General features: G+C 43.4%; 1 protein-coding gene across 3 annotated transcripts in view; it reads left to right on the forward strand.

Moving 5' to 3' along the window:
- The window catches only part of Mxi1 (MAX interactor 1, dimerization protein), a 64,472-nt gene extending 40,025 nt beyond the window's left edge, over window positions 1-24,447 (forward strand). For all 3 annotated transcript variants that reach the window (XM_038312391.1, XM_038312400.1, XM_038312409.1), the window contains exons 4-6: window positions 19,470-19,584; window positions 20,205-20,376; window positions 22,732-24,447. In XM_038312391.1, coding sequence (XP_038168319.1) covers window positions 19,470-19,584; window positions 20,205-20,376; window positions 22,732-22,895 — 451 coding nt within the window. In that variant the 3' untranslated portion in view covers window positions 22,896-24,447. The remainder of the gene's footprint in view (window positions 1-19,469; window positions 19,585-20,204; window positions 20,377-22,731) is intronic.
- Window positions 24,448-25,305: the final 858 nt, after the last annotated feature.

The raw sequence follows: 25,305 nt of genomic DNA on the forward strand, positions 1-25,305 counted from the left end.
TAGTAAAAGACACTGCTGTATCACCAGGAAGAATGTGTGCTGAGCTGTGACGCTGTAGGAAGTGGTCAGTGTGACAGACCTACAGAAGCAGGACGCTGGCACGCAAAGTTCCGTCCGTGCGCCGGTGAGATGGCTCACTGGGTACAAGTGCCTCCTGTGCACAAATTTAACAGTGTGTATGTGTACTCCAGCCCGGGCACAAATCTGACAGTTTACATGTGTGTACTCCAGCCCGGGCATGAATCTGACAGTTTACATGTGTGTACTCCAGCCCGGATCCACTGTGGAAGGACAGACTTTGTTTCACAGGTCACCCTCTGACCTTCCCATGTGCATTGTGGCACGTGTGCCCACGCTCTGTCATATACATCATATACACGTGCATATGCAATAAAAATTATGTCCAGAAAGTAAGAGATCACGTTGATTGGTGGGTTAGCAGAGCCCATCACATTACTAATAGGAGGTAAGACCAGAAAAGCAGTGTGGGTTGGGCTGTGGGATGGTGCTTGTATGTCATTTGGTTGGCGGTGATATTTGAGGCTTGTGTTTGTTCTTGTAGTGCTGGGAATTGAACCGCAGGGCCCCAGGCTAGGTAAGTGTGCCACCGAAATAATTACCCAACCAAGAGGATATGAGGTTTTGTAGGGAAGATAAAGGGGTGACCAGAGCATTGACGGAGGAGGGGCTTACCAGCTGGTGTTGCCCGCCTAAAATTCCTGTCCTATCAGGGCGTGAAGGCCGGCCCCTACTACGTAACCAATTTGAGGCCAGCCTTGGGTACATGAGACCAATTAGTAATTAATGATGAAATAAAATGTAGCTATAGAAGATGGGAGACCGATTTGGGTGCTTTTGAGATGGTCCGTGAAGTAAAAGTTCTGGGGACAGAAGAGGACAGGATGAGAAGTACTCAGAGTACTGTTACCTGCCCCTGCTCAGTGTCTTTCCAGTCTCAGAGCGGCAAGTGTGGTCTCCCGAGTATGCTGTGGCATTTCTCTGTGTGCAGCCCCTCAACTGCCTCCTAATTAAATCACATAAAACCTATGGCCTGCGAGTCCCACGACTAATGTCCCACAGGAGAGTCCCAGTTTCCTGTGCTCCACCCCCACCCCACAGAAGCACTGTGCTTGCCTGAGGACTTCGTGCTTGTTTTCTTCTGTTGGGAAGCCTTTCCTCCAGTTCTCAATCATTGCCCAGTTCTCAACCTTAGATGTCTCCTCAGTGGTAGAATGTTTCTCTGTCATGTGTGAGGCCCTGGGTTCAAACGTACAGATGCACTCTATCTACCTAGCCAGTGTATCAGGTTATAGTTACTAAGGAAAACTGAGGAATATATAAAATACCCTCAAGATCTCAGCATGAGTGATAATTTCATAGAGGGAAATAGAAAATTTAATGAATTATTGAAATGTAAGCAAAGTATATGGTCTAAATTTACAAGTGGGGACATTTTATGGGATTTTTTTACCTGGCAGAAAACAAGTCTCTTTTTTGAGATGCTTGCTTGGTGCCTCCTCCTGTGCACTGTGGTACTGTGTACGACACAGATAAAAGGAACCAATGTTCTTTATAAAGTTTATACTTTGTGAGATCTTACTCATTTCTTATTGTTTGCAAATGGTTAAGCATTTTTATGAAGAAAACTCACGTATGCATAGTAAAAGGATAAAAATCTCAAATCATTTTAACTTTGTCTTAAAATTTTATTCTTTTTTTATTATTTTATCTTTTTGAGACAGTCTTGGTCTGTACCCCCGGCTGGCCTAGAGCACAGAGAGCCACTTGCCTGCCTTTACCTCCTAAGTGCTGAGATTAAAGGCACACTAGAATATTTGATGTGTTCTGTGTATCACAAGTGTTTGGTCATGGTAATGAATACTTTTTTTCTGGACTCTATCATGTCCCGCGGACATTTAGATAAACTGGATTTCCCTTTTGACATTGACCCTCTGTATGCATGCTGCTAAATTAGAGTTTTATTTCTAGAGCCCAGAGAAACAGCCGTTTCAACAGTGATTGCTTTGGTCTGCCCTCATCCGACTGTTGAGGATTCCTTGGTGGGAAAAGCATTTCTTAATTTGGTTTTAGCTACAGGTTCTGTGTTCTTGTAGGACATTTGTTTAAAAAAATACTGTACACTTTTATGCACAACAAGCACATTCTGGGAAAAAGAACACCTGTCCTATTAGGAAGAAATCCTTAAACTGGCTAGGCTGAACTTTCAGTAATGCCTGAACTAATAGTATTTAAAGCAAAATTAAAGTAGGTTTCTGTAGTTTTTAGCATGTTTGTCTCACAAAGCAAAATTATTTATTTGTGTATAATTAAATGTCTGAGGAAAGTGCATGACCAAAAGAGATACATGTCATCTTGGCACTCCTGTTAATGGGGAAAATACCATGTTGACTTTATTTTTGGTTGGAGTTCTTGTAGCAAGGACACCTTAGTTGTGAAAGTGTGCGTGTGTTGTATGTGTGTGTATGTGTGAAGGTTTTTTTTTTTTAAGGCAATGATAGTAAACCAATCCATACATCTCCATAGATCATCAAACTGATCTGGCCTACACTAGTCCTCAAAGCCCAAGTCGCCCCCACCCCCGACTTGCTCCCCACCTAGCTGGTGAGTGGCAGAGCTAGGGTAGAGGCCTAGATTTCCTAATCCCCAAGCTAGAACTCACTCATGCTACTGTCTAGGCACATATAAAACAGTCTATTTTTCAGAAACCCTGTCCTGATCGTACATAGCGGCCTCTAAACTCTTGAAAGTTTCCTTTTATGTCACTTCTTTGACTTGTCATCTGCACGACTCTGTCTCTTTAGAGAGCACACACCTCCCTTCTAGATTGGACGCACCCAATGTGAACACAGGCTTTGGTAACACAAGGACCTTGCCTTCAGTTTTTAGGTGCTTTTGACTAACAGGTACCCAAGTGAAGTGATAACTTTGTGTAGCAGGTTGCGTCTTTTGTCAGATTAAGAGGAAGAAGTTAAATGTCAAGTCAAATTTAGCCGTGCCTCCTCCTGTTCTTCCTTCTCGTGCTCCTCTTCTTCGTGAATCCTGCAGCTTCAAGACAGAAAATATTTTAGGAAGACACAAAGCGAGATACTTGCAGCCCTGCAAACATCTTCCCCTTCCAAAAAAATAGTTTTGTTCTTCACTCCTGCTTCAGAGAGAACAGTTTGTTCCCATAGGATATTCTAGGTAATATGACCCACTTAGGAAATATGTGGCTGCGAAAGTGGGTGTGTATCACGGGACAGTGCCTCGAGTGGACAGATACAGATGCCGTGGTGTGTATCACGGGACAGTGCCTCGAGTGGACAGATACAGATGCCGTGGTGTGTATCACGGGACAGTGCCTCGAGTGGACAGATACAGATGCCGTGGTGCATCTTCCATGCTTCAGCTGGTAGAGCTGACCAAGTATTCAGCTATAATTTGACTTCTACTATAAATGGCATAAAACCCAAGACCCATCTTTTTTTGCTCTGAAAAAAAAAATACACATTCTTTCACATTTTTTTTTAATTGAGCCAAGTTCAATTATGTAGCATAGGTTGGCCTTTGAGTCATTTTTTAGCCTAACAGCAGTAAGTGTTTGGCTCCTTTAAGAACTGATAATTTGTGTAAGATGAATTATTGGACTGGGGAGATGGCTCAGTGGTTAAGATCATGTACTGCTCTTCCAGAGATCGATCGGTCTGTCTGTCTGTCTCTCTCTCTCTCTCTCTCTCTCTCTCTCTCTCTCTCTCTCTCTCTCTCTCTCACACACACACACACACACACACAGAGTATTTTTAAATGAATTGGCATTTATCTATCATTTTTAAATGTTTCACTGGACTCTAGGGGACGGCTCAGCAGGCAAAGGCACTTGTCTCCAAGCCTCACAGCCTGAGTCCAGTCCCTGGGATCCACATGGTAGAGAGAGAATCAGCTCCCCAAGTTTTCCTCTGACCTCCATGTGTAGGACACATGAGTGCTCCACATACACATAAATAAATAGAACAAAAATCAGTTTCAGTTGGTCTTAGAATTTACCAGACCAGACGGTGGTGGTGCACGCCTCTAATCCCAGCACTCTGGAGGCAGAGGCAGGCGGATCTCTGTGAATTCGAGACCAGCCTGGTCTATAAAAGCTAGTTCCAGAACAGCCAGAGCTACACAGAGAAACCTTGCCTCAAAAAACCGATAGATAGATAGATAGATAGATAGATAGATAGATAGATAGATAGATAGATAGATAGCCAAAATAAAATATGAAAGTTAAAAATTTAAACTTTTGTTTAAAAGAGTAGTTGTCAAAATGGCTCAGCAGCTAAAAGCACTTGCTGGGATCTTCAAAAGCTCTTAACCCGAGTTGCGCGCGCGTGTGTGTGTGTGTGTGTGTGTGTGTGTGTGTGTGTGTACAGTGAGCTTCAGATAGCCACTTGAGTCTGCCCACCTTTTGAAGCAAGCCTGCAGTTACAGGCATCTGCCACCCTGCCTGACTCTTCTGTGGGTTCTGGGAATCTGAATTCAGTGCCTGGTACTTGAGCAGTGGGCGTTTAAGCCAAGCTGTGTCCCAGCCGCCCTGATGCTTAAGATGTTTTTGTTATTGTGTGCATGCCATGGTGGACGTGTGGAGAAAACTGTCACTGTTGGTCTCTCCTTCCATCATGGATTCTGGAGGTCACACTCGGGTCATCACAGGAACTAGGTAGAAGATTATAAAGAACACCTGATGCCCTCTCCTGGCCTCCACACGTGCCCAGGCATATGCACCAGCACACATGCACACACTCACACATACTTCAGTATTTCATTGCATGACATTCGAGTGATATAGAAATGTTTTTAAACACTGGCTTGAGAAAAGAACCACTTAGCACTTCCGTTTTAAAATACTATTTTTCAGAGGGTGGCTTTTTATTGAAGGAACTTTTGGAAGTGGTATAAAGAACTACTTTATACCATTCTACCTCTGTCTGGGATTGTTTATTTATTAATTTATTTAATTTGGGGGAGGGGGTTTCAAGACAGGGTTTCTCTGTGGCTTTGGTGCCTGTCCAGGAACTAGCTCTTGTAGACCAGGCTGGCCTCGAACTCACAGAGATCCACCTGCCTCTGCCTCCCTAGTGCTGGGATTAAAGGCATGCACCACCACCGCCCAGCTCTATGATTTTTTTTGTTTAAATTTTGGAAATCTGGATTACAAACATGTCTGAATTTCACTTTGTACTATGAACCTGTGTTTTCTGTGACGTGAAGCCTACTATCCAGGGTTTCTCGGTGCCTTGATAGAGCCTGGAATCATGGGGTGCAGAGGGCCGGGTGTTCTGCAGGTCCAGCAGTGGGCATCAGGGAAAAAACAGCTTCTCTGTTCCCAGAGTAACATAGTTTAGTCTCTGCACCCCATTCCTGCCTTCACATTTACATTGAAAGTAGGAAATACTCAAAATGCAGGTTTAAGATTTTCCCCTAACTCCTTGGGTTTGTGTTGAACTTCCTTTGAACACTAATCTGTGACAACTAATAAGTAGTTGTCACATATCTGTGCTGGTGTCTCCTGTATACTATTAACCTCAAGATGGAGTTTTCTGATTTGAAATCTCTGGTGGAAAGAGGAGTTCATTTGAAGTGGCTTAGTTCCCGGCACTGACAGACTCCTCGAGGTAATTACAAATCCACCGACAAGTACTTATTAGCGTTGGACTCTGCTGGTTACTAGGGAGAACGAACAACAAGTCCTGGGTCCTGCTCTTGATTATAACCTAACTAGGTAGAGCACAGATGTTATTACAAAGCCCCTGTAAAGAATATAATTAAGTGCTGGGTTGTGAGTGTGGCAGATGGGAGTTAAGGTAAATTCATTGTGGGGAGCTGTTGTGGACTCCGGCTGGTGTGAACAGCCTGGTCACGCTTGCTTCTTTCTGTGATCTGCATAGTATTCCAGTACTTTACTAAAACAGGTCTCAGGTTTTCAGTATGTCCGTTTGAATTCAAGTGTAGTTTGTCCCTTGCTCTGAGGTGAAGTCAAACCGTTCAACGTGGATAAGATAGACGGGCACCTGAGTGTTTTCAGAGAATGGGGTACAGCCTTTTGTTCATCTGGTTTATATTGCTTCCCTGCTGTGTCCATGGCATCTCAAATACAGTCTTCTGTTTTTCTGAGACAGGGTCTCACTGTAGTCAACAGTGGCCTTGAACTTGTCTTCCTCGGGCCTCAGTTTCCAAGTGCTAGGATTATAATTTACTTATTTTTATTTTATGTGCATTGCCTGCATGTATGTCTATGAGAGGATGTTGGTTCCCCTGGAACAGGAGTTACAGACAGTTGTGAGCTGCTGTCTGGGTGCTGGGAATTGAACCTGGGTTCCCTGGAAGAACAGCTGGTGCTCTTAACCACTAAGCCATCTCTCTACAGCCCCCCAAGTGCTGGAATTAATGATGGTAGCCCCACTCCAAGTTTATACAGTGCCATTTTTAATTGAAAATAAAATTATTTTCATACAGTGTATTCTGGTCATGGTTTCTCCTCTCTCATCTCCTCCTAGATTCTTTCCCACACTTCCAACTCCATGTCTTCGCTTTCTGTTAAAATAACAGACAAGCAAATAAAAAAGACAAGGATAAAACAAAACAAAGAAGAAAAAAGAAACAGCATAGAAATGTAGCAACACATTGTGAGTTTGACATGAGCTTGTGTGGAGGAGATTTAATATAAACACACATGCACACACACACTCAATACAGACTCATACAAACAAAACCCATCAAAACACAAAATCTAGAGGCCATGACGTACAGGCAAAAGAAAGATAGATAGATAGATAGATAGATAGATAGATAGATAGATAGATAGATAGATAGATAGATAGATAGATAGATGTGCCCTAGCAAAGTGTTAGGAGTCGGAAAAAATGTTTATCCATTTGGCATGTGTTTATTTCTCCTTCTGTTCCCAAGGTGATTTGTTCCTTGACTCAGTGACATCCTAGTTAAAAGTGATGAGCAGCAGCGCTCTCCACCTAACATCAGAAGTGATTCTCGCCGGGCGGTGGTGGAGCACGCCTTTAATCCCAGCACGCGGGAGGCAGAGGCAGGCGGATCTCTGTGAGTTCGAGACCAGCCTGGTCTACAAGAGCTAGCTCCAGGACAGGCTCTAAAGCTGCAGAGAAACCCTGTCTCGAAAAACCAAAAAAAAAAAAAAGTGATTCTTTTATATTGTGCTGAGTATTTGACTAACACTTTCCTACATTGAAAAGTTCCTTGAAGGTTCTTCATAATTGCATTATAGAAGAAATTATGTCATAAGTAGTTAATTGACATCCAGCTGAAGTATTCATATGTTGCTTAATTTCCCGACAAACCCCATGATGGAAAGACTTAAAAATGAACTTGGAAAATACTGAAATTAGATTATCGGGTTCTGTTAAATTGTTACATATGTCTTGCTTAATTTCTGTTTATTAATTTATATCCACCCAATTATAAAGTAAATTTGGAGGAAACAGCTCAAAAAAAAGTCCCAAAATACCATGGGGCTTGTTTTGTGTTGTCCGTCTGGTAGTGGGGGTGGGGCCTGCTCTCAAGTGTGGTTTGTGTCTCTAGTGAGACTCCCTCCTTGCAGGTGATCGCAGTGCCATTTTTAATAGTTACAGTTGTCCCGTGAAGAATTTTCCCTCTCTTTGTGGTGCAAATGTTCGTGAAGGCCCAAGTGCCTTGTGAAAATAAACAAAAACTTGAGATTGCCACACTCCACTAGAAGATTTTAGCTGTTTGGGGCTTACAGGAGTAAGATTAACATTTACGGCAGTGTTAAATTTTGGTGTTTTTAAAGAAAAATCGAATAAATAAATATTGAGTATTTCAGCATTTCAAAGGATCCTGCCCATATCTTTTGCGAATAACAGATGTTGGTGACCCCAAATGCTGTTTCAGGCCTTTGACCCTTCATTATTTGAGAGGAAATATATGCAGACAGGTTTGGCAAGCATAATCTCCAAGCCCTATCGGCTTCTCTCGTTGGACAGCAGTTTTTACTTCTTGTAGCTGTGTGCAGACCTGGTTGCCTTCTCAACTGCTGTGATGGATCGCGGAGTTTTCACTGTCAGGGCTAACAGAACATGTTTCCCTCCACTTGGCTTCTCCTTTCTCTCAGATCCATGGAGTTAAATGAATTCTTCTATCTATGTAATCAAAGTGTGCAGTTATTTCTCAACTAAAAGTAAATAAAACCAAGGAAAATCTTACTAATAAAGAAAATTGTATAGGGAAAATTAGCAACATTGAGCTAAGCCTGGAGGAACACAAGGTTAGTCCTGGAGTTCCCGTCCCTCTTTTATTTTATATTCCATGAGCTTTTCCAGCAGAATCTGATTGGACTCAAACAAACGCAGATAGAAGCAGCTTAGATACAGAGCTGTGACTGTGGGCTTTAAGTTAGCAACTTTGGCTCAAGTCACTTAGAGAACCTTCTTCTCTTCAGAGACAGCGTTTAAAAATACAGTTTTAAAAGATACAATCCTTAAGGCACATTCCATTGTGCTTGTTTTAGAAGGACTTGCTGGTCAGTCCCTACTACACACTGAAGAACTTCACCAAAGGGGCTCCCACTTGGCGCCAGGTGTTTTGCTATGCTAGGCTGCCCCCAGAAGAAGCTCAGAAACTGCTCTTAATTTGGGCTCTGTGGTTAGGGACACACACGTGACATAGGGTAATGAAAGACAAAACTCAGACAGTTGAGTAGTTTAGAAATAAGACGATGTATGAAAACATGAGTTCTGTGTCCTTACCGAGATGTGGCGTATCTTACATTCTGTGAGCTTTACGTTCCCGGAGGTTCTGAATGGCCAGCTAATGCTTTAAGTTCGTGAAGCAAAGCACAGTGGCCAACATTTGTTCTTTGTTGTCCATTTCCTGTCCCAAATTTCATCATCCCTCCTCTCCCCCAAACAAAGCACAGCGTTTTGATTTGGGGAAAATTACGATAAAACGGGACTTTAAAAATAATCCGAGCTAGCTTAACTGAATTGGCGGGTGTCCAGCGGAGTCAAACCGTTTGCCATCTGCTAGGAGTGGGCATGCTTCCCCCTGCGAATCACCCGGCTCTCTCCATCTCAGGTTCCTCGTGCTCAGGCCAAACTTAACATCCACATTTTGGGGATGCGTCAATCCTAGGCTTGCTCTTGTTCGTTTAATAAATCATGTCTTTCTTCCTACGTTTATATACCCCCTTAAAACAAGCTGTTATACTAACACATCTGAGAAGTGGGGCCATCCCAAAGGACACAGGCTTCCATTGCCACTTTTATCTTCTAAACAGTTAAGTCGTGAAGCAGGCTTCAAGGGCCTTGTGCTGTGGAAGATCGCCACTGTATTGAACTTCATTTCTCTGCCTTCCTGAACGGCAATTTGATTGCAGTAGAGCGGTTGTGCCTAGCTCTAGATAGGAGTGGGATTCGTTGTGAGTTTGACATGAGCTTGTGTGGAGGAGATTTAATTCGTGCAGCATCCCGTGTCTCACGGCAGCTCATCTCTGCGTCTCCCATCTGATTTGCCAGCACGTAGGAAGTTTGTTTTGGTTTCAGAATGTACTTTACCCCATGGTTGCTGGCAGGGTCCAGTGCTATTGACATCACTGTGTTTCAAATAGAAAATTAACAAGTAGCTACTGTTGTGATTGCAGATTGCTTTCCCAGTCCCTGTGAGAGAATGCTTTTTCCTCTGGACAGTAATACTGCTCAGCCCCTTGGTACCATTAAACCAGCCAATGGGGGCTGCCAGAAAAGGGATGAACACCCACAAAAGACTGAAGAATAAAAAACTTTTAATAAGGCAGAAGTCTTTAATCTGTTTCCAAACTGATGTGAAAGATAATTAAAAAAAAAAATCTCTCCCACCCACAGCTAAGTTTTGACAGTAGTCCAGGCCAGAGCCTGATCCCTCCAGAGAGTAGTATCCTTTCCCTCCACTGAAACCCTGGAGAGTTGCCAAAAGAAAATAAGCTATTTTGTATTTAGAACAAATTGCCACTGTTTTCTCCAGCGATGTAGCCCTATTTTCCCAGACCTTGAAACCTGGAATACAGAAAGGTCTTGTGTGGCTGGAGAAATATGCTGAATGAATGATGAGGCTGGGTTTTGTTTTTGTTTAAAGAAAAGAAAAAGAAAAAACCCAACAACCCCAAATCCTTATAAACAGGTAGAGCGAGGCCGAAGGCATAGAAAGTAGACGGAGCGCAGAGTGCACATGGGCGAGCAGTTCTTGTTACGTCTTAAACACTGGAGGCTCCTGCTGGGATTTCCAGTGAAGAGCATTTGCTTCTAGAACAGGATCTTAATGATTTTTCTTTCCCTGAGTGAGGCAGGCTGTCTAAAATGAGGTCTTGAGCCTGGCATGGTGGTGAAGATGGTGAGTGAGTGCCAGGCCCATCTACGGAACAAAAGTCACAGTTTGTTTTTGTTTTTGTTTTAAGAAAAAAGTTAACTTTTCTTTAGAGATGAATGCAGAACATTTTTAAAAAAGTAATCATTTATGTGTTCTACCTGCTAGTCTTGTAAACTCCGTGTAAAGATAAGGTCATCTGGATGTGGTGGTGCACACGCCCTTACTCCCAGCACTCGGGAAGCAGAGGCAGGTGGATCTCTTGAGTTTGAGGCCAGCCGCAGAGTGATCCAAGACAGCCAGGGCTATGTAGAGAGACCTTGTCTAGAACAAAACAAAACATGAAAGCTGTCGGGATTTTATTACTGTTTTCTTCCTCTACATCACTGAATAGGAATTTTTCGACTTTTTCCCTTAATCCTAGGTTTTTGATCTATTTGTTTTCTATTTTGCTTTCTTCATGATTGCTTTTGGGCCATTATACTTGTAATTGTTACTACTACTTGCACTTAAAATTCTTTTAAAAATGTATTTCCATTATAAGTGCATGAGTGTTCTGCTTGCATGTATGTCTGTGCCCATATGCATGCCTGGTGCGTGTGGAACCAAATCCCATATCCTCTGCAAGAGCAGCAAGTGCTCTTAACAGCTGAGCCTTCTCTCCAGCCCTTGAACTCGAAATTTTAAAGAAATTTTCTGCTTTCTAAAAACTATAAAATCAGTGTAGTGGGGAACTGCGGGCCTGCTTTTCGTCCTGCCCGGATCCCACATGGTTAGCTTTACACCAGAAATATCAACACACAAATTGTATTCTTTTAAACACTGCCTGGCCCATTATTTTCAGCCTCTTAACTCGCATCTTGACTAACCCATATCTAATAATCTGTGTAGGACCACAAAGTGGTGTCTTACCGGGAAAGATTCAGCATGTCTGAACGGCTGGCTCCATCGCATCTCTCTCCCTGAGCAGAGGCACAGCAGTCTGACTAACTTAGGAGAGGTGTGGCATCTGACTGAGCCATCTACCTCACTTCCTTCTTCCTGTTCTGTCTACTCCACCCACCTAAGGGCTGGCCAAGGCAGTTTCTTTATTAAAACAGAAGACCCTCCCACATCAAGTCAGAAACTTGAAATTGACCCAAAAATGGACTTTAACAAACTTTAATTTCTAAATTTCATTTGGCATTGTTGTGCTAGCTTCTTATCACTGTAAATACTTTGATAAAGTTAACCTATTCATGGGTGTGGTTTTGAAAGTATGTGGAAGAGAGAGAACATATGAATTTGGGTGCCCATAGTCATCAGAAGGGAGCATTGGAGCCCTTTGAGCTGGAGTAAGGGCGTTCATAAACTACCCAGGGTAGGTGATGGGATCTGAGCTCCCGGTCTTCTAATAGAAGAATAAGCCCTTTTAACTGCTGGACATCTCTCCAGCCCCCATCATGAGTCCTGTTCTTCAACCTTCTACTATTATTAAAAGAGATATATATCAACTCTAATCAGGTTGAAGATTTGTCAGTTTCTCATTTCTTTGGTAGATCACGCCTTAGCATATATGGTGATTATAATTGCATCGGTGTTATTTATTCAGAAGCAAATCTCACAAATGCTGCCCTAACATCCAAGTATACTGCTTATAGACTCTAGAATTGATTACTAGGCCAACTTTAGTGAGAGAGAGGGATCCACATACATGTACTAGAAGTTTACTGCTTCTCCCTTTATGTGCCCACTTGGGTATTGGGAAAATGGAAATAATAAAAAGCATAAATTTAACCTCAACTAGAATATAATAATGATTGGGGCTGGAAAGATGGCTTAGTGGTTAAGAGCTCTCGATGCTCTTGCAGGGAGGACTGGGGTCTGGTTCTCAGCATCCATGTGCTCTGTGTCACAATGGTCTGTCGCTCCAGACAGAACTCTAATGCTGTCTTCTGGCCTCTGTGGGCATTGCACAGATATGGTGGTGCGCCTACACACATTCAGGGAACATGCAAATACGTCTCTTAAAAAAAAAGTATAATTAATACAAAACCCTGGTATTAACTATTAAAGTCATATGTAAAGGAAAGTCTCACGAAAGAAACATTAGTTTGACTGTGAGTTGAAAATTCTAACATGACTGGGTGTGGTTGCACACACCTATAATCCCAACATTCAGGAATTGAGAGAGGCCAGCATGGTTTACATAGCAAGATTTGAAAAGCAAAATTGTATTAAGTGCTCACCGTTTGGACAGTGGCGAGAGAGGCAGTCCAGACGGTGGACAGGGCTAAAAGCATGTTTGGATGTGGATGAGATACACGAGGGAATGAGTGTGGGAAATGTGGCTGCAGGGGTAGGGTAGGAAGTAGAGAGCAAAACTCTATCTTCAAAGGGGCAAAGATTGCTCTTGGCAACTTTGAAGATCTTTATAGTTTCTAACTCAGCGGCTTGGCAGGTGGGGCTTGCTTTCTGACGGGATGACACTGTTTTGGACTCACTGGCCCTTGAGGTTCCTACCTCTGAGCTCCAGCCTACATGAAATCTTTCTTTAAAAAGTATATAAATTTGTCATAATTTGTCAAGTACTCAGATTACCACTTCCTTTACACATTACATGGACAGACAGACAGACACACACACACACACACTCTTACGTTATCTTTGTCTCATTTTTCTTAGCACTGCTCCCCTGTCCATTCTTTACTTTCCAAATCTTGGAGATACATAATCTCAGCCATTGTCAGAAATGACATTCTCAAGTCCAAAACTCTACTTAGCACTTTGAGCACAGATTTCTGGGGTCTTAGATATTGGAAATAATGTGATGCTTGGTGGCTTGTTTTTAATTAAGTTTAAAAGTTTGTTTGTTTGTTTGTTTGTTGTTTTTCAGGCAGCGTTTAATTGTGCTTTATACCCCTGACTGTCCTGGAACTAGCTCTTGTAGACCTGGCTGGCCTGGAATTCACAGAGATCCACCTGCCTCTGCCTCCTGAGTGCTGGGATTAGAGGCATGCACCACCACTGCCCATCTTAAAATTTTAAAATTGTGCATATATGTGTGATCTCTGTGTGTGGGTATGTGCACATGAATGCAGGCACCTTTGGAGGACAGAGGACATTGTTAGATCCCCTGGAGCTGGAGTTGCAGGTGGTGGTACGTGACATAACGTGGTGCTGGGAACTGAACTCCAGTCCTCTGCAGGAGCAGTGTTAGCACGGCTAACCCTCTTAACCCTCAGCCATCTCTCCAGCCCCACCTTCTTCTATTTCATAAGTGCATTTGGATTGGGTCTGCTTATTTGTATGTAAAATACTGTTTTCCCAGATTTTTTAAAGAAAAATAGGACTTCTGGAAGACACCGTGTTTAACCTTAGGTCTTCAGATACCCTCTGGCTCAATGGGTATCTCCAGGGGTGTGCATAGCCCACCCTCCGAACTACTTAGATTTATTGTGAGCAAGTGGTTTTGAAGGCTTTCCAGTAGGTGTAGCGATATTCTTAGTGGGCTAGGGGTCGGAGGACAGAGAGCTCATGAATTTGTGTCTAGTCCAGCTACATTTCAAGTTGCAGTATATAGATGAGCCCTTTCATGCCAAAGTTAACAATATGGGGTGTATGAGAGAGAACTTCATTGTGACCCTTGTTGATATTTCTGTGGCTATTTTATGATACCAGCTGAGAAGAATATGAAGTAAAAGCAGTTGCTTTTTGAAAAGTATGAAGAGGGTCCCAGCTCTTCTGTTGTCATGGAGCCCCATGGCTGCCATAGTCAGGTCTCACACTGGGGAAAGGCCACTTGCCGGGTTCCCACCTGGGCGTGCAGTGGAGCCGTGAGCTGTAGACGAAGCACAGTCACCAGATCCTGGCGGATGGGAGCAGCTTGCCGAGCGCCCTTGTTTCATGAACAGAATATGATCATATATGTTTTCATAAATAAAATTCACGAGCAGAAAGCAGCGTGCTTGATTTATCTGGATCCATTTTTAATGCTAGTTTTTAAAGTAAGCAGACAGATTTTTGTCTATCTTTAGAGATTCTCAATACATTAAATTATAGAGAAACTTGTGTCTATAGAATGTGTAGGATAGCAGCTAGGACTGTCATATGCAGGAGCGTGGAGGGAGTGAGGAACCTGGCCACTGGCCAGCGAGCTTGAAGAATGCAGCTCCCGGGAGGACCCGGCCCATTGCGTAACGTTCAGCAGAGAGGAAAACACCAGCGAGCGCTGTCCCTACCCTGCGCTTGCTTTCCATTCTGATGTAGTTCCTTGGCAGAGTCTCGGCATCCCGTAGTGGAAGAATGAAGGGCTGTGCCTCCCGGGGCATCGAGCAGCACTGTTTGTGGGTCAGCAGGGTTAGGTTTCTCACTGTTAGGCAGGGGGGTTAGAGTTTCCAGAGAGGACTCAGGAAACACAGAATCAAAAACACTACCATATCATGTTTGTTGTTGGGGGTCCCTTCTTCCCCCACCTCTATGTGCTGCTTTTAGTTGGTGCACCTACCCTTTAAACTGCCCTGTTTGTTTTGTGATGCCCTGTTCAGGACTGCAGTTCTCACAAGGATTGGAATAAAAGACATCGGTTCCTTCAGGGGAAAATGATCCCACCCGACTAAAATAAAGGCAGACAGATGCCAACTGGTTTTTTTGTTGTTTTCTTTTGTTTTGCTTTTTTTTTTTTTCCTGGTAAGGGGCTTGTCCATTTTGAAGGTGTGGGCAATTTTAATAGGCTTTTCTAATAGAGTTATTGGCTAGGAATTGCTGCTTGAAAAATCTCACTTTAAATCAGGCTTCAAAGTATCTTGGAAAATAAGAGTGCATTTGTCATCTCTCCATGCTTCCGGTCTTAGCTAGCAGGCTGCATTTTCCTCAGCGCCGGCCCCTGGTGCAGTCTCTCTCTCCAGCCTTGCTGTATACTGTCATTCATGCCGACTTAAACATTATAGTTAAGTGTTAAATGAGTGTTCAGTGAGCGCTAACCAGGAAGTTAACATTAAAAGAAAAAACAACAAAAAGCAAAACATTTTCCATCAAGTCTAATTCCATCCATCTTATAATGTGACGCGCAGGGCCATACCTTTTACAAAACGTGGTTCTGGATATCAGTTCTTCTTAGAGGCTTTGAAAAACATCATTATGTGTTTGGTCTTCCTCAGTGAGTATGGATTTGCAAATCAAGCCAGACCTTCTGTGTCTCTTGTGACCCACAATTTGGCAACCCCTAACAGGAGGTTTCTGAGCCACCAGTCACATGGGAAAGACCAGATGGCATCAGAAGACAGGCCTGTCTAGGTCTTTAGGGCTGAGCCTGCAGTCTTGTTAGCCACAGAGACATGGGGTAAAGGCTACAGAGAGGCAGTGTGGTAAGTGGATGGAGTGGCCATGAGGTTCTTTTTCTCAGAATTTGCTGTAGAGAGAAAACTTGCACAGCAAGGAAGGGCTGACTCACCTTATGCTTATAAGCGGAGAGTACCCGCTGCTTTAGAGGGGGTGGCAGTAGACATGTGGGATTCTGGAAAGCACTGCTCCCTCTTGGTCAGCCGGTGGCCCTCAGCGGCCAGTAAACCTTCCTTGCTTTCTTTCCAAATGCCTATTTCACTTTCAAGTATGGAAACTCGAGGAAGCAGTATTTAGCATCCACAGACACGCTTCTTCCCTTAGGAATGCCCCTGGCTCGCTGGTGAGCCATATGCAGACCCTTCCTTTGGAGAACTGAATTCACCCGGTGTGGAGGGAGAATGGTGTCCTGACCTGTGGGCATGGCATCTCTGGGTATGCTTTCTCGGCGGACTTGGAGTATATTTATATGACTGAAGAAATGATAGCTACGAAAACCTTTTTCAGAATGAAATTTTGCCTTCTCTATTCATTTTGGGCATCAGACTTTTTCTCTTGGCTTATTACTTGATAAATTTAAGTAATTTATTAAAACTCCGAGATTATTGAATTTAGTTGGTATGCCCTTATAGAACGCCACCTCAGCTGTTTTCTCTTGTATGAAAGAAACGAAGGCATTTATCAACTTACAGGGTTTGTTTTATATGGGTTTTGGTTTTGTTTGTTTGTTTGTTTGTTTTGTCATTTAGCCGTTTTCAGCCCTGGGGATTGAACCAGGGTCTGATGTTTGTTGGTGGTCATTTATCACCGACTCTTGTCTCCAGCCCATAGTAGCAGTCTATTTAGGTCCCTTTTCCCCCTGTAATTACCTGGAAAATCCTGGCTTCTTCAGAGACAGATTCATTAGCCTTACATTTCCAAAACTAAGTTTCACCTTTTTTTAAGGGCCTGCCACATCCTCCAGTAAATCCCCCCAAATTCAGATTGTTTGCTTGGTAGTTGTGTGACTCTTCCAGCGTGAGCTAAGTGGGGCGCGCTGGAGTCGGGACCAAAAACCCGTCAACGTTTTCATTGTTTTAAGCTATTACTGTTGTTGTTATTTTGCTTTCCTCTACCAAATAAATGTCTGACATGGTACTGACTACACAAAAGTAACATGGCAAGTAAACAGTTGAGTACATTTAGAAAAAAGGGAAAGATGAACGTGCCTTTCAACTCTTCGTTTAAACGTGCTAGTATTAGCCTCTTCCTGGTTTTCCCCTTTAAATTTGATGTTCTGGGACTTAACACCGACCCTTCCAGTGGTTATTTTCAGCGGAGAACTTAGCATGACGAAATAGGAGTATGAATTGCCCTGTTCTAAGTCAGCATAGAACTAGCTTTAAAAACTAGAATGTTAAAAGATAATTTGCTACATACCCCAGAGTTCTGGAGTTGAGTAGTTTGAACAAAACCAGCAAAGCCGCTCTGTTGCGAGGTGGCCGCTTTTTTCGTTCCCGGCTGCTCAGCCCCAAAATAACCACACAGACACTGTATTAATTAAATCACTGCTTGGCCCACTAGCTCTATAGCTTCTTATTGGCTAACTCTTACATACTAATTTAACCCATTTCTAGTAATCTGTGTATTGTCACATGACTATGGCTTACCGGGTAAAGTTTCTTCCTACTCCAGCGGGGCTACATGGCTTCTTTCTGACACTTCCTTTTTCCTCCCAGCATTCAGTTTAGTTTTCCCTGCCTACCTAAGTTCTGCCCTGCTGTAGGTCCAGAGCAGTTTCTTTATTCATTAGTGGTAATCACAGCACACAGAGGGATATCCCACATCACCACTCCTCTGACATGCTTCCTTAATTTTAGTAGTTGCTTTGTTTATTGAAGAGGCTGAATTCAGCGCAGAGCCTCTAATTACTAAGAAAGGCAGCAGCCTCCATTGCTCCCTGGAGCCAAGTCATAGGAAGATACTGCTAGGCAAACACCACAGCCACCCTAATGAAGCGTTTGAAGGCACTTTCACCACGTGTGTGGTTTTGATTTTAGTCTGCTCACCATGTCCACCTCATCACCTGAGAGAGTTAGGGTTAGTACCATAGAGCGACTTCAAAATGGCTAAACATGGAGAAATAAAGACATTCCTTTATCTACATTAAGTATGTCCAGTTGCAGCCTGGCGTCGGTTATTAGGCTTAACATGATGAGTTTTGGAATCTGTTCAGATTGTAGCTGGGTCTCTGGGCGCTGAGATAGTCCTGGCAGTTCATCAACCTCTGACCTCGCTACCCTCAATCATCCTCGCTCTGGGGACATAATGGCCACGCATCACCTCTTCTTACTTCTCTTTTGAATTGCTACATTTGAAATATTCACTTGATGTTGTTGTATTAAAACTCAGTGAGCTAATGAAACTATTTTAGTCCCCTTTGAGAAGAAAGTGAAGGCTTACTTATTCCTGCTACTCAGGCTGTTTGCAAAAAATTCCGATCCAGCCCCAAAGGAGTCCACACCATGCACCCTGCACACCGCGCACTCTGCACACCCTGCACACCGCACACACCGCACACCCTGCACACCGCACACCCTGCACACCCTACACACCGCACACCCTGCACACCGCACACACCGCACACCGCACACCCTGCACACACCGCACACTGCTGAATTGTTAGGGTGGTGGAGCCCAGGCTCAGACAGGAAGAGCAGCGGTGTTTCACGTCCCTGTCATATGCGTGCTTATTGTTCGGGAAGGCAAATCCATGAGGTTCTCTGGTAGCATTTCCAGGAAAAATTCCCTCTGGTTTTTCCAGAGAATGGTCTATCAGAGAATTCAGGACTTTTAAGTAAATAATTCTGTCGCCCCTTTTCCTTGTGTAGAAAACAAGGGTAATAGCCGGGCGGTGGTGGCGCACGCCTTTAATCCCAGCACTCGGGAGGCAGAGGCAGGCGGATCTCTGTGAGTTCGAGGCCAGCCTGGTCTACAAGAGCTAGGTCCAGGACAGGCTCTAAAAAAGCTGCAGAGAAACCCTGTCTCGAAAAACCAAAAAAAAAAACCAAAAAAAAAAAAAAAAAAAAAAAAAAAGAAAACAAGGGTAAGTCATGAGAATGGGAGAGAAAAAGTTTGGCTGATGGGTAGTAATCCACTTAGGGTAGGACACGGAGGACTTCGGTGTTGACGGTAAAGCCCACCTATCCCACCTACTTAGTCACGCAGCTTCGCTGTCTCCGTTATGCCGGGTCATGTGAAATTGCCGCTTGAGAAGCACTGAAACTTGGTGATCAGGAAGTGTTTGTGTGGTTCCACCTACTTCATAAACAGATCTAACCCCATAAGATGCCTACGATTACCGAGCAGTGTGTGTGTGTGTGTGTGTGTGTGTGTGTGTGTGTGTGTGTGTATTTAGAAGGTGGAAGGAAATGGAACCTGGGTGCATTTTCTATCTCCTTGAGGTACCATAGCTGGAACCCCTGCTCTAGCCTGTGTTTTTAGGCACTCAGAAATCAAGTTCTATTGCTTTAATCTCCTTTTTCACGTTAGTAGTACAGTAGGGAGTTTATGGAACGGACTAGAGAAAAAACTAACCCATGGGCGGTGATAATGTAAAGTAACTGTCTACAGAGGACAGAAGTGGCAGGGGACGGAATCAGGCTTCCCTCCCCCTGCGAGTGCAGGTGCTCTGAACAGGGAGTGAGAGGTGGCTGTTGGCTGAATAACTGACAATGACTCTCTGTAGACTGTGTGTGTAGTGGAACCCAGGCTGTGCTAATTGATGATGTCTTTCTTAGACGAGCTCACCTGCGCCTGTGTTTAGAACGCTTGAAAGTTCTGATCCCGCTGGGTCCAGACTGCACCAGGCACACAACACTCGGTTTGCTCAACAAAGCCAAAGCACACATCAAGGTGAGAATGTCCACTTCCAGCTTTGCCCCGGTCTCCGGGTCCTGGGTTAATCATTAGCAGCGATTCTTATTCGTGCTTGAGTGCAGCTCTCTAGACGGTCCTCTTCCCGAGCTGACCTCCAGAGAAACCTTTGTAAAAATCTCACCAGCTGATCAGATGGAACACCGTAACATGATTAACTGAAATTATTTTTTTGACACTGTGACCATTTAGACCTGAGAACACTAGGGCAATAATAATTACCTTTCTGATACCCAGAAGGAAGGCTGCTGTGCCCTCTTGTGGAGATGACGTTATCTGGCTGTATCTCTCAGTATTTTTCCATCAGATACCACACTGCGGGAGGTTTCTCTTTTGTGAAGGTTACCTCATGGACTTTTATAGTTTCTTCTTGTTCAAGTAGTATATGCAGCACTTGTACACAAAAAGGACATTTTTGTGTTTAAAACAATAAGTGCTTCTCCATATTTATATATACAAGGGTACATAAATACCCATATATATGTATGTGTGTAGATGTATATCTGTTCATATTTTCTCTGCCAAAGAACAGTGTTAAGCAAAAATCAGTTTTAGTGCTTTAGACTGGACTATATACAAATAAATATTCATCGTTTTAGAAACTTGAAGAAGCTGAAAGGAAGAGCCAGCACCAGCTTGAGAACTTGGAACGAGAACAGAGATTTCTAAAGCGGCGACTGGAACAGCTGCAGGGTCCTCAAGAGACAGAGCGGATACGAATGGACAGCATTGGGTCGACTATCTCTTCCGACCGCTCGGACTCAGAGCGAGGTAGGCAGTGTCCCTTTCCTAAGGACTCCAGGAGGAGGACCTGCAGGCACCCTCACGGTCTGGCTTTCGCTCTCCTGGTGCTGTGTGAGGTCGAGGTCGATAGGAGTGAACGCTCCCATAGCAGTGGTCCTGACTCCCAGCTGTGGATGTGTGCACCAGACACTCTGCTGCAGACTTGCATGCATGTCTGCACTGTCCACTTAGAGAGGAGTTTAGACTTACAGAAAACACATAGTTCTTATCTACCTTTCATTCAGTTCCCTCTCACAGTTACTGAGACTAAGATGCTAACACTGGTAAAATGCTAGGCTTTGTCCAGATTTTATTAATTTTGCCACTAATGTCTTTTGAAGTATTTTGGACACTGGCCAGTCTCTTTATAGAGCATACTTCAGTTTGAATTTTTTTGGGGGGGGGGGGGGAGGTTGTTTTGGTTGTTTTGTTTTTATGTTCTTTTGTGTTTTGCCATGTATCTCAGGTCCCCTGGAACTAGTTACAGACAGCTGTGAACTGTCATATGGGTTCTGGGAATTGAACCTGGGTCCTCTGGAAGAGCAGTCAGTACTCTTAACCGCTGAGCCATCTCCTCAGCCCCAGAAATTGTTTTTAATGTTTTCAAATTATTAGGTTGAGGGTATACATTCAGGACAAGAAACATCACAGCAGTGATACTGTGCCCTTCAGTTCATTGTCAGGGAGAGACACTGACATCTTATTGTTTGTGATACTAAGTTTTATTTGTGTATTTTAGAGTATCACACCATTTCTCTTCCATGTGTTCTAGAGTGTTTGTCTTTGACAAAATTAAGAAAAGAAATCACCCAAGAAAGGTTTGAATTTTCCTGATCTGTTCATACCTTCAGCCCTACACCACACCCCCAGAATGGAATACTGATGGTTGTTTGTTGTTTGAGACAGGGTTTCTCTGTGTAGCACTGACTGTCCTGGAACTCACACTGTAGACCATGCTGGCCTTGAACTCAGAGATCCTCCTGCCTCTGCTTTCTGGGTGCTGGGGTTAAAGGCACGGCCACTAGTGCTAGTGCCCAGTTGAATTCTGATGATATTTAACCTGACATTTGGGAAAGTAGAACTCAAGAATTCTTGAGAACTTTAAAATATTAGACAGTGTTTTGTTTGGTTGGTTGGTTTGGTTTTCAAGACAGGGTTTCTCTAGTTTTGGATCCTGGCTTTGAACTCACAGAGATCCACCTACTTCTGCCTCCCAAGTACTGGGATTTCCACCACCGCCTGGCTTCAGCTCTTCTCTTCTCTTCTCTTCTCTTCTCTTCTCTTCTCTTCTCTTCTCTTCTCTTCTCCTCTCTTCTCTTCTCTTCTCTCTCTTTCTTTTTAAGACTGATTTTTTTTTCTCCTTTTGATGGAAATTTCCCCATGTACTCAGAAGTACAGGACAGACAACCATCAAACTCTCACGTGTGTGCTCATTAGTGATGACAGCAGATGCCAGCGTTCTGCTGTTCTTCCTTTATGGTTGAATGTAAATAAGTCATCAGGTTTTGAGAAAAAAGAATATTGAAAAGTCCTGAGTTTTTAATTCTACTTCATGAGAAAAAAATATTTGACTTCCTTTTGGTTTTTAAAATGTATATTATGAGTGTGGCCAGGGTTATGCACCATGTATTTCAGGTTGTATTTGAGGACTGTGCACTTGCTTGTCTTGAGGCATTTGGTTCAGTTCCAAGCATTTTTTTTCTCTCTCTTACACACACACACACACACACACACACACACACACACACACACACGCACACACGCGCGCGCGCGAGATGGCTTGAGGCTATATTTGATGCAAGAAAATCAAAAGCAAATCTTTCACACTAAATGGTTGACTTATTTTTGTTTCTAAATATATAGAATTCCTTACAATGAGTCATAGACATTTATAGATCTGTCTGTAGAGTGATACCACCAAAAATTTGGATGCATAAGCATACATTTTCAATCTTTAATTTTTATTTTTCCTCCCCCTCCCCCCTCCTTAAAGCAAGCCTGATTAATAAACAACACTGTGAATTAGTTCTTGGTTTAATGCAAAACAGATGTTGTTAAACCACTTGGGTTGGGATCTTTTAATATTAAGTCCTAATTCTCAAAAAGGCCAAGTGCTTTCAGTGGGAGGTCCAGACGGACTGGCGTCAAAGGGTTTTAGTAAACTTGCTGCCTAAATTAAGACCACCTCTGTATACTAGATTCCCCTTTGTGGAAGACATCTCTGATGACCTCACGGAAGAACCTTTAACTTTTGAAAGTGCACATATAGGTTACTGATGTTCCTTTTCTCTTCCCCCCCCCCCCCCCCCCCCCCCCCCCCCCCCCCCGTTTTCCTTTTTGCAGAGGAGATTGAAGTGGATGTTGAAAGCACAGAGTTCTCCCATGGAGAAGTGGACAATATAAGCACCACCAGCATCAGTGACATTGATGACCACAGCAGCCTGCAGAGTATTGGGAGTGACGAGGGTTACTCCAGTGCCAGTGTCAAACTCTCCTTCACGTCCTAGAGCCCAGCACGACAGCAGTGCAGGGCGACACACCCACCGGGCCAGTTCAGTACCGTCTCTTCAATTGGGTTCATGATGCAGTCTCCTTCAAAACTAAACAAAACCATACTTGAACAAAAGGGTCAGAAGACCTGTATTTAAGCAAATACTTAACAAAAAGTGGGGTCGAGCCACCCCAGTAGAACAAATACTCATATATCGGGAAGAATGTGGCTCCTAACAGCAGCTGGAAGCCTGTAATTATCTGGAGTTGACTTAGTTGACTTCTAAGAGGACAGTGGAGATTCCGTCTCCTTTCCTAGTTTGCTCACGCTGTGCTGAGTAGACACTGAAGGGTGGGGTTATGAACCCTTCCTGAGCTTCTTGGCCCTAGAAACAAAATCAGACTTAGAGTAAGGAAAAGACAGGATAATCAGGCATTAATCTTGGATAGCTAAAGAGCTATTAAAACTCAGTCTCAGTTTATCATGAAGCCTGTGGATGATCAATTCTTTAAAAAAAAAAAATGAATTTTTAAAAAGCTCATTTCGTGCTCTACAGAAGGAGAGACTCCCATGAAGCCTTTCGAAAGAGATCACCACGCAGCTCAGCTTTCTGTTGGATTCCATGCTAAGCCAGCTAACCTTACCTGCATTGTTAGCACTAGGGCACCCAACCGCCCGCTCGCACCCTTCAGCAACATAGGGGCAGCCCATGCATGACAGCTATATCACAGAAGAAAAAGCTCCATGTGCCTCTGTGTCTGCGCCGATCTGAAGAGTTGTGCACGCAGCATAGCAGGCCAAGGTCTGAGCCACGGCAGCATTTTTATTTGAGATTTTGATAACTGTTTATATGTGTTGAAAACCAAAATGGCATCTTTTTAAAGCTTGTCCATAAGTAAACATAGATGTCTTTTATAGTGGAAAAAACACGTGGGGGAAAAATCATCTATTTTGATGCAGCATTTGATAACGATAAAACACCTCACACCTCACTCTTTATAGTGCACAGAATGAATGAGGTCTGGGCTGGGCAGACAAAGGTCAATGCTGTTTTTGTTTTCTTTTAGGATCATTCCCCTTTACCAGCTTCTAACCATCTGCTATCCATCTAGGCGTACTATCATAGTTAACATAGTTAAGTTCAGCACTTGTCTCACTTACTGTAAGGTCTGCATTTTCTGCAGGCGGTCTCCTTCCTCACGAACCCACTGTGCAGGTGCTACTGTTGCTCTTACCAATCTTTTCAGAAATGTTATCCTCTAAGTGAACTTTCCAGCCTGCACTTTGATGTCATTCGTTCCCTTTGTCTTTCAAACTCTGAGGTTTCCCTCCGGGCCTCTGCTTGGCCCTGGGAAGCCTTTCTGGAGACCTTACCCCCAGCTGTTTGGACTTTGTATTCTTTAAATAATTTAACTACCCTTAATTACTTTTAAAAAAAAGCTTTATGATTTTCATAACTTATTGCTGATTTTAATGGGTTGATAATTTCAGTCCTGTAGTTTTATTTTATGTTTAGATAGGGCTGGGCAAGGAAAAAGAAAATAAAAACAACCATATTTAGCAGTGCAGTCGAGTTGTGTGTTAATGTCAGGACTGTCTTCTCGTGAATAGCTTGTTTCCTACATGAGCTGTACCATCTTGTTCTCATAAGGCCTCAGTGCACACTACCCATGTTCCTTCTGTGCCTCTGAAAGTACTTCTTCCTCATTGTGCTGTCTGCGTGAAGTCCTCTGAAGCAGATGTGTGTGAGACCCACTACACATCAGGTGCGGAGGCCTCCCTTCCAGCCACTCCCAGCTGTGTATTCGTCGCCTTTGGGTTTTCTCTTAGTCAAAGTAAATGGAAGCCATTAAATGGCTTCATTCTTTGTTGTTGTTTTGTTTGGTTGGTTTGGTTTTTAGAGGCGGGATTTCTCGGTGTAGCCCTGGCTGTCCTGGAACTCACTCTGTAACTAGGCTGGCCTCAAACTCACTGAGATCCACCTGCCTCTGCCTCCCAAGTGCTGGTATTAAAGGCGTGCGTCCTCACACCCAGCCAGCTTCATCCTTCTGTTCCCAAGATGACTGACATTTTCAGTCCAGGACAGGAATTTGGAACATCACTCACGCAACTTTATGTGCTGCCGTTTTCTCTATATACAGGACAGTGGGCTTTTGTTATGCCTTTGTTATGAACCTGCTACACATACATCAACACTAGTTCCCCAGGTTTGCTCTTGGGGAGGGAGGACACGGGTAGGTTGTGTGATTAAGTATTAACTCTTTAAAAAGCCAAGTTATGCAAGAAATAAAAACCAAATAATACTCGAGTTATTTTTGTTAATACCTTATCTGTGAAGGCAGAATTACTCGAGTGCCCACATCTTTAGGTAATTATCTCCTAAGTACATTTTGCTTTTCCATCAGAAATTTAGAAGTAATAGTAGT

Source organism: Arvicola amphibius, chromosome 1 (genome assembly GCF_903992535.2).
Source record: "Arvicola amphibius chromosome 1, mArvAmp1.2, whole genome shotgun sequence".
NCBI classification, from domain to species: domain Eukaryota; kingdom Metazoa; phylum Chordata; class Mammalia; order Rodentia; family Cricetidae; genus Arvicola; species Arvicola amphibius.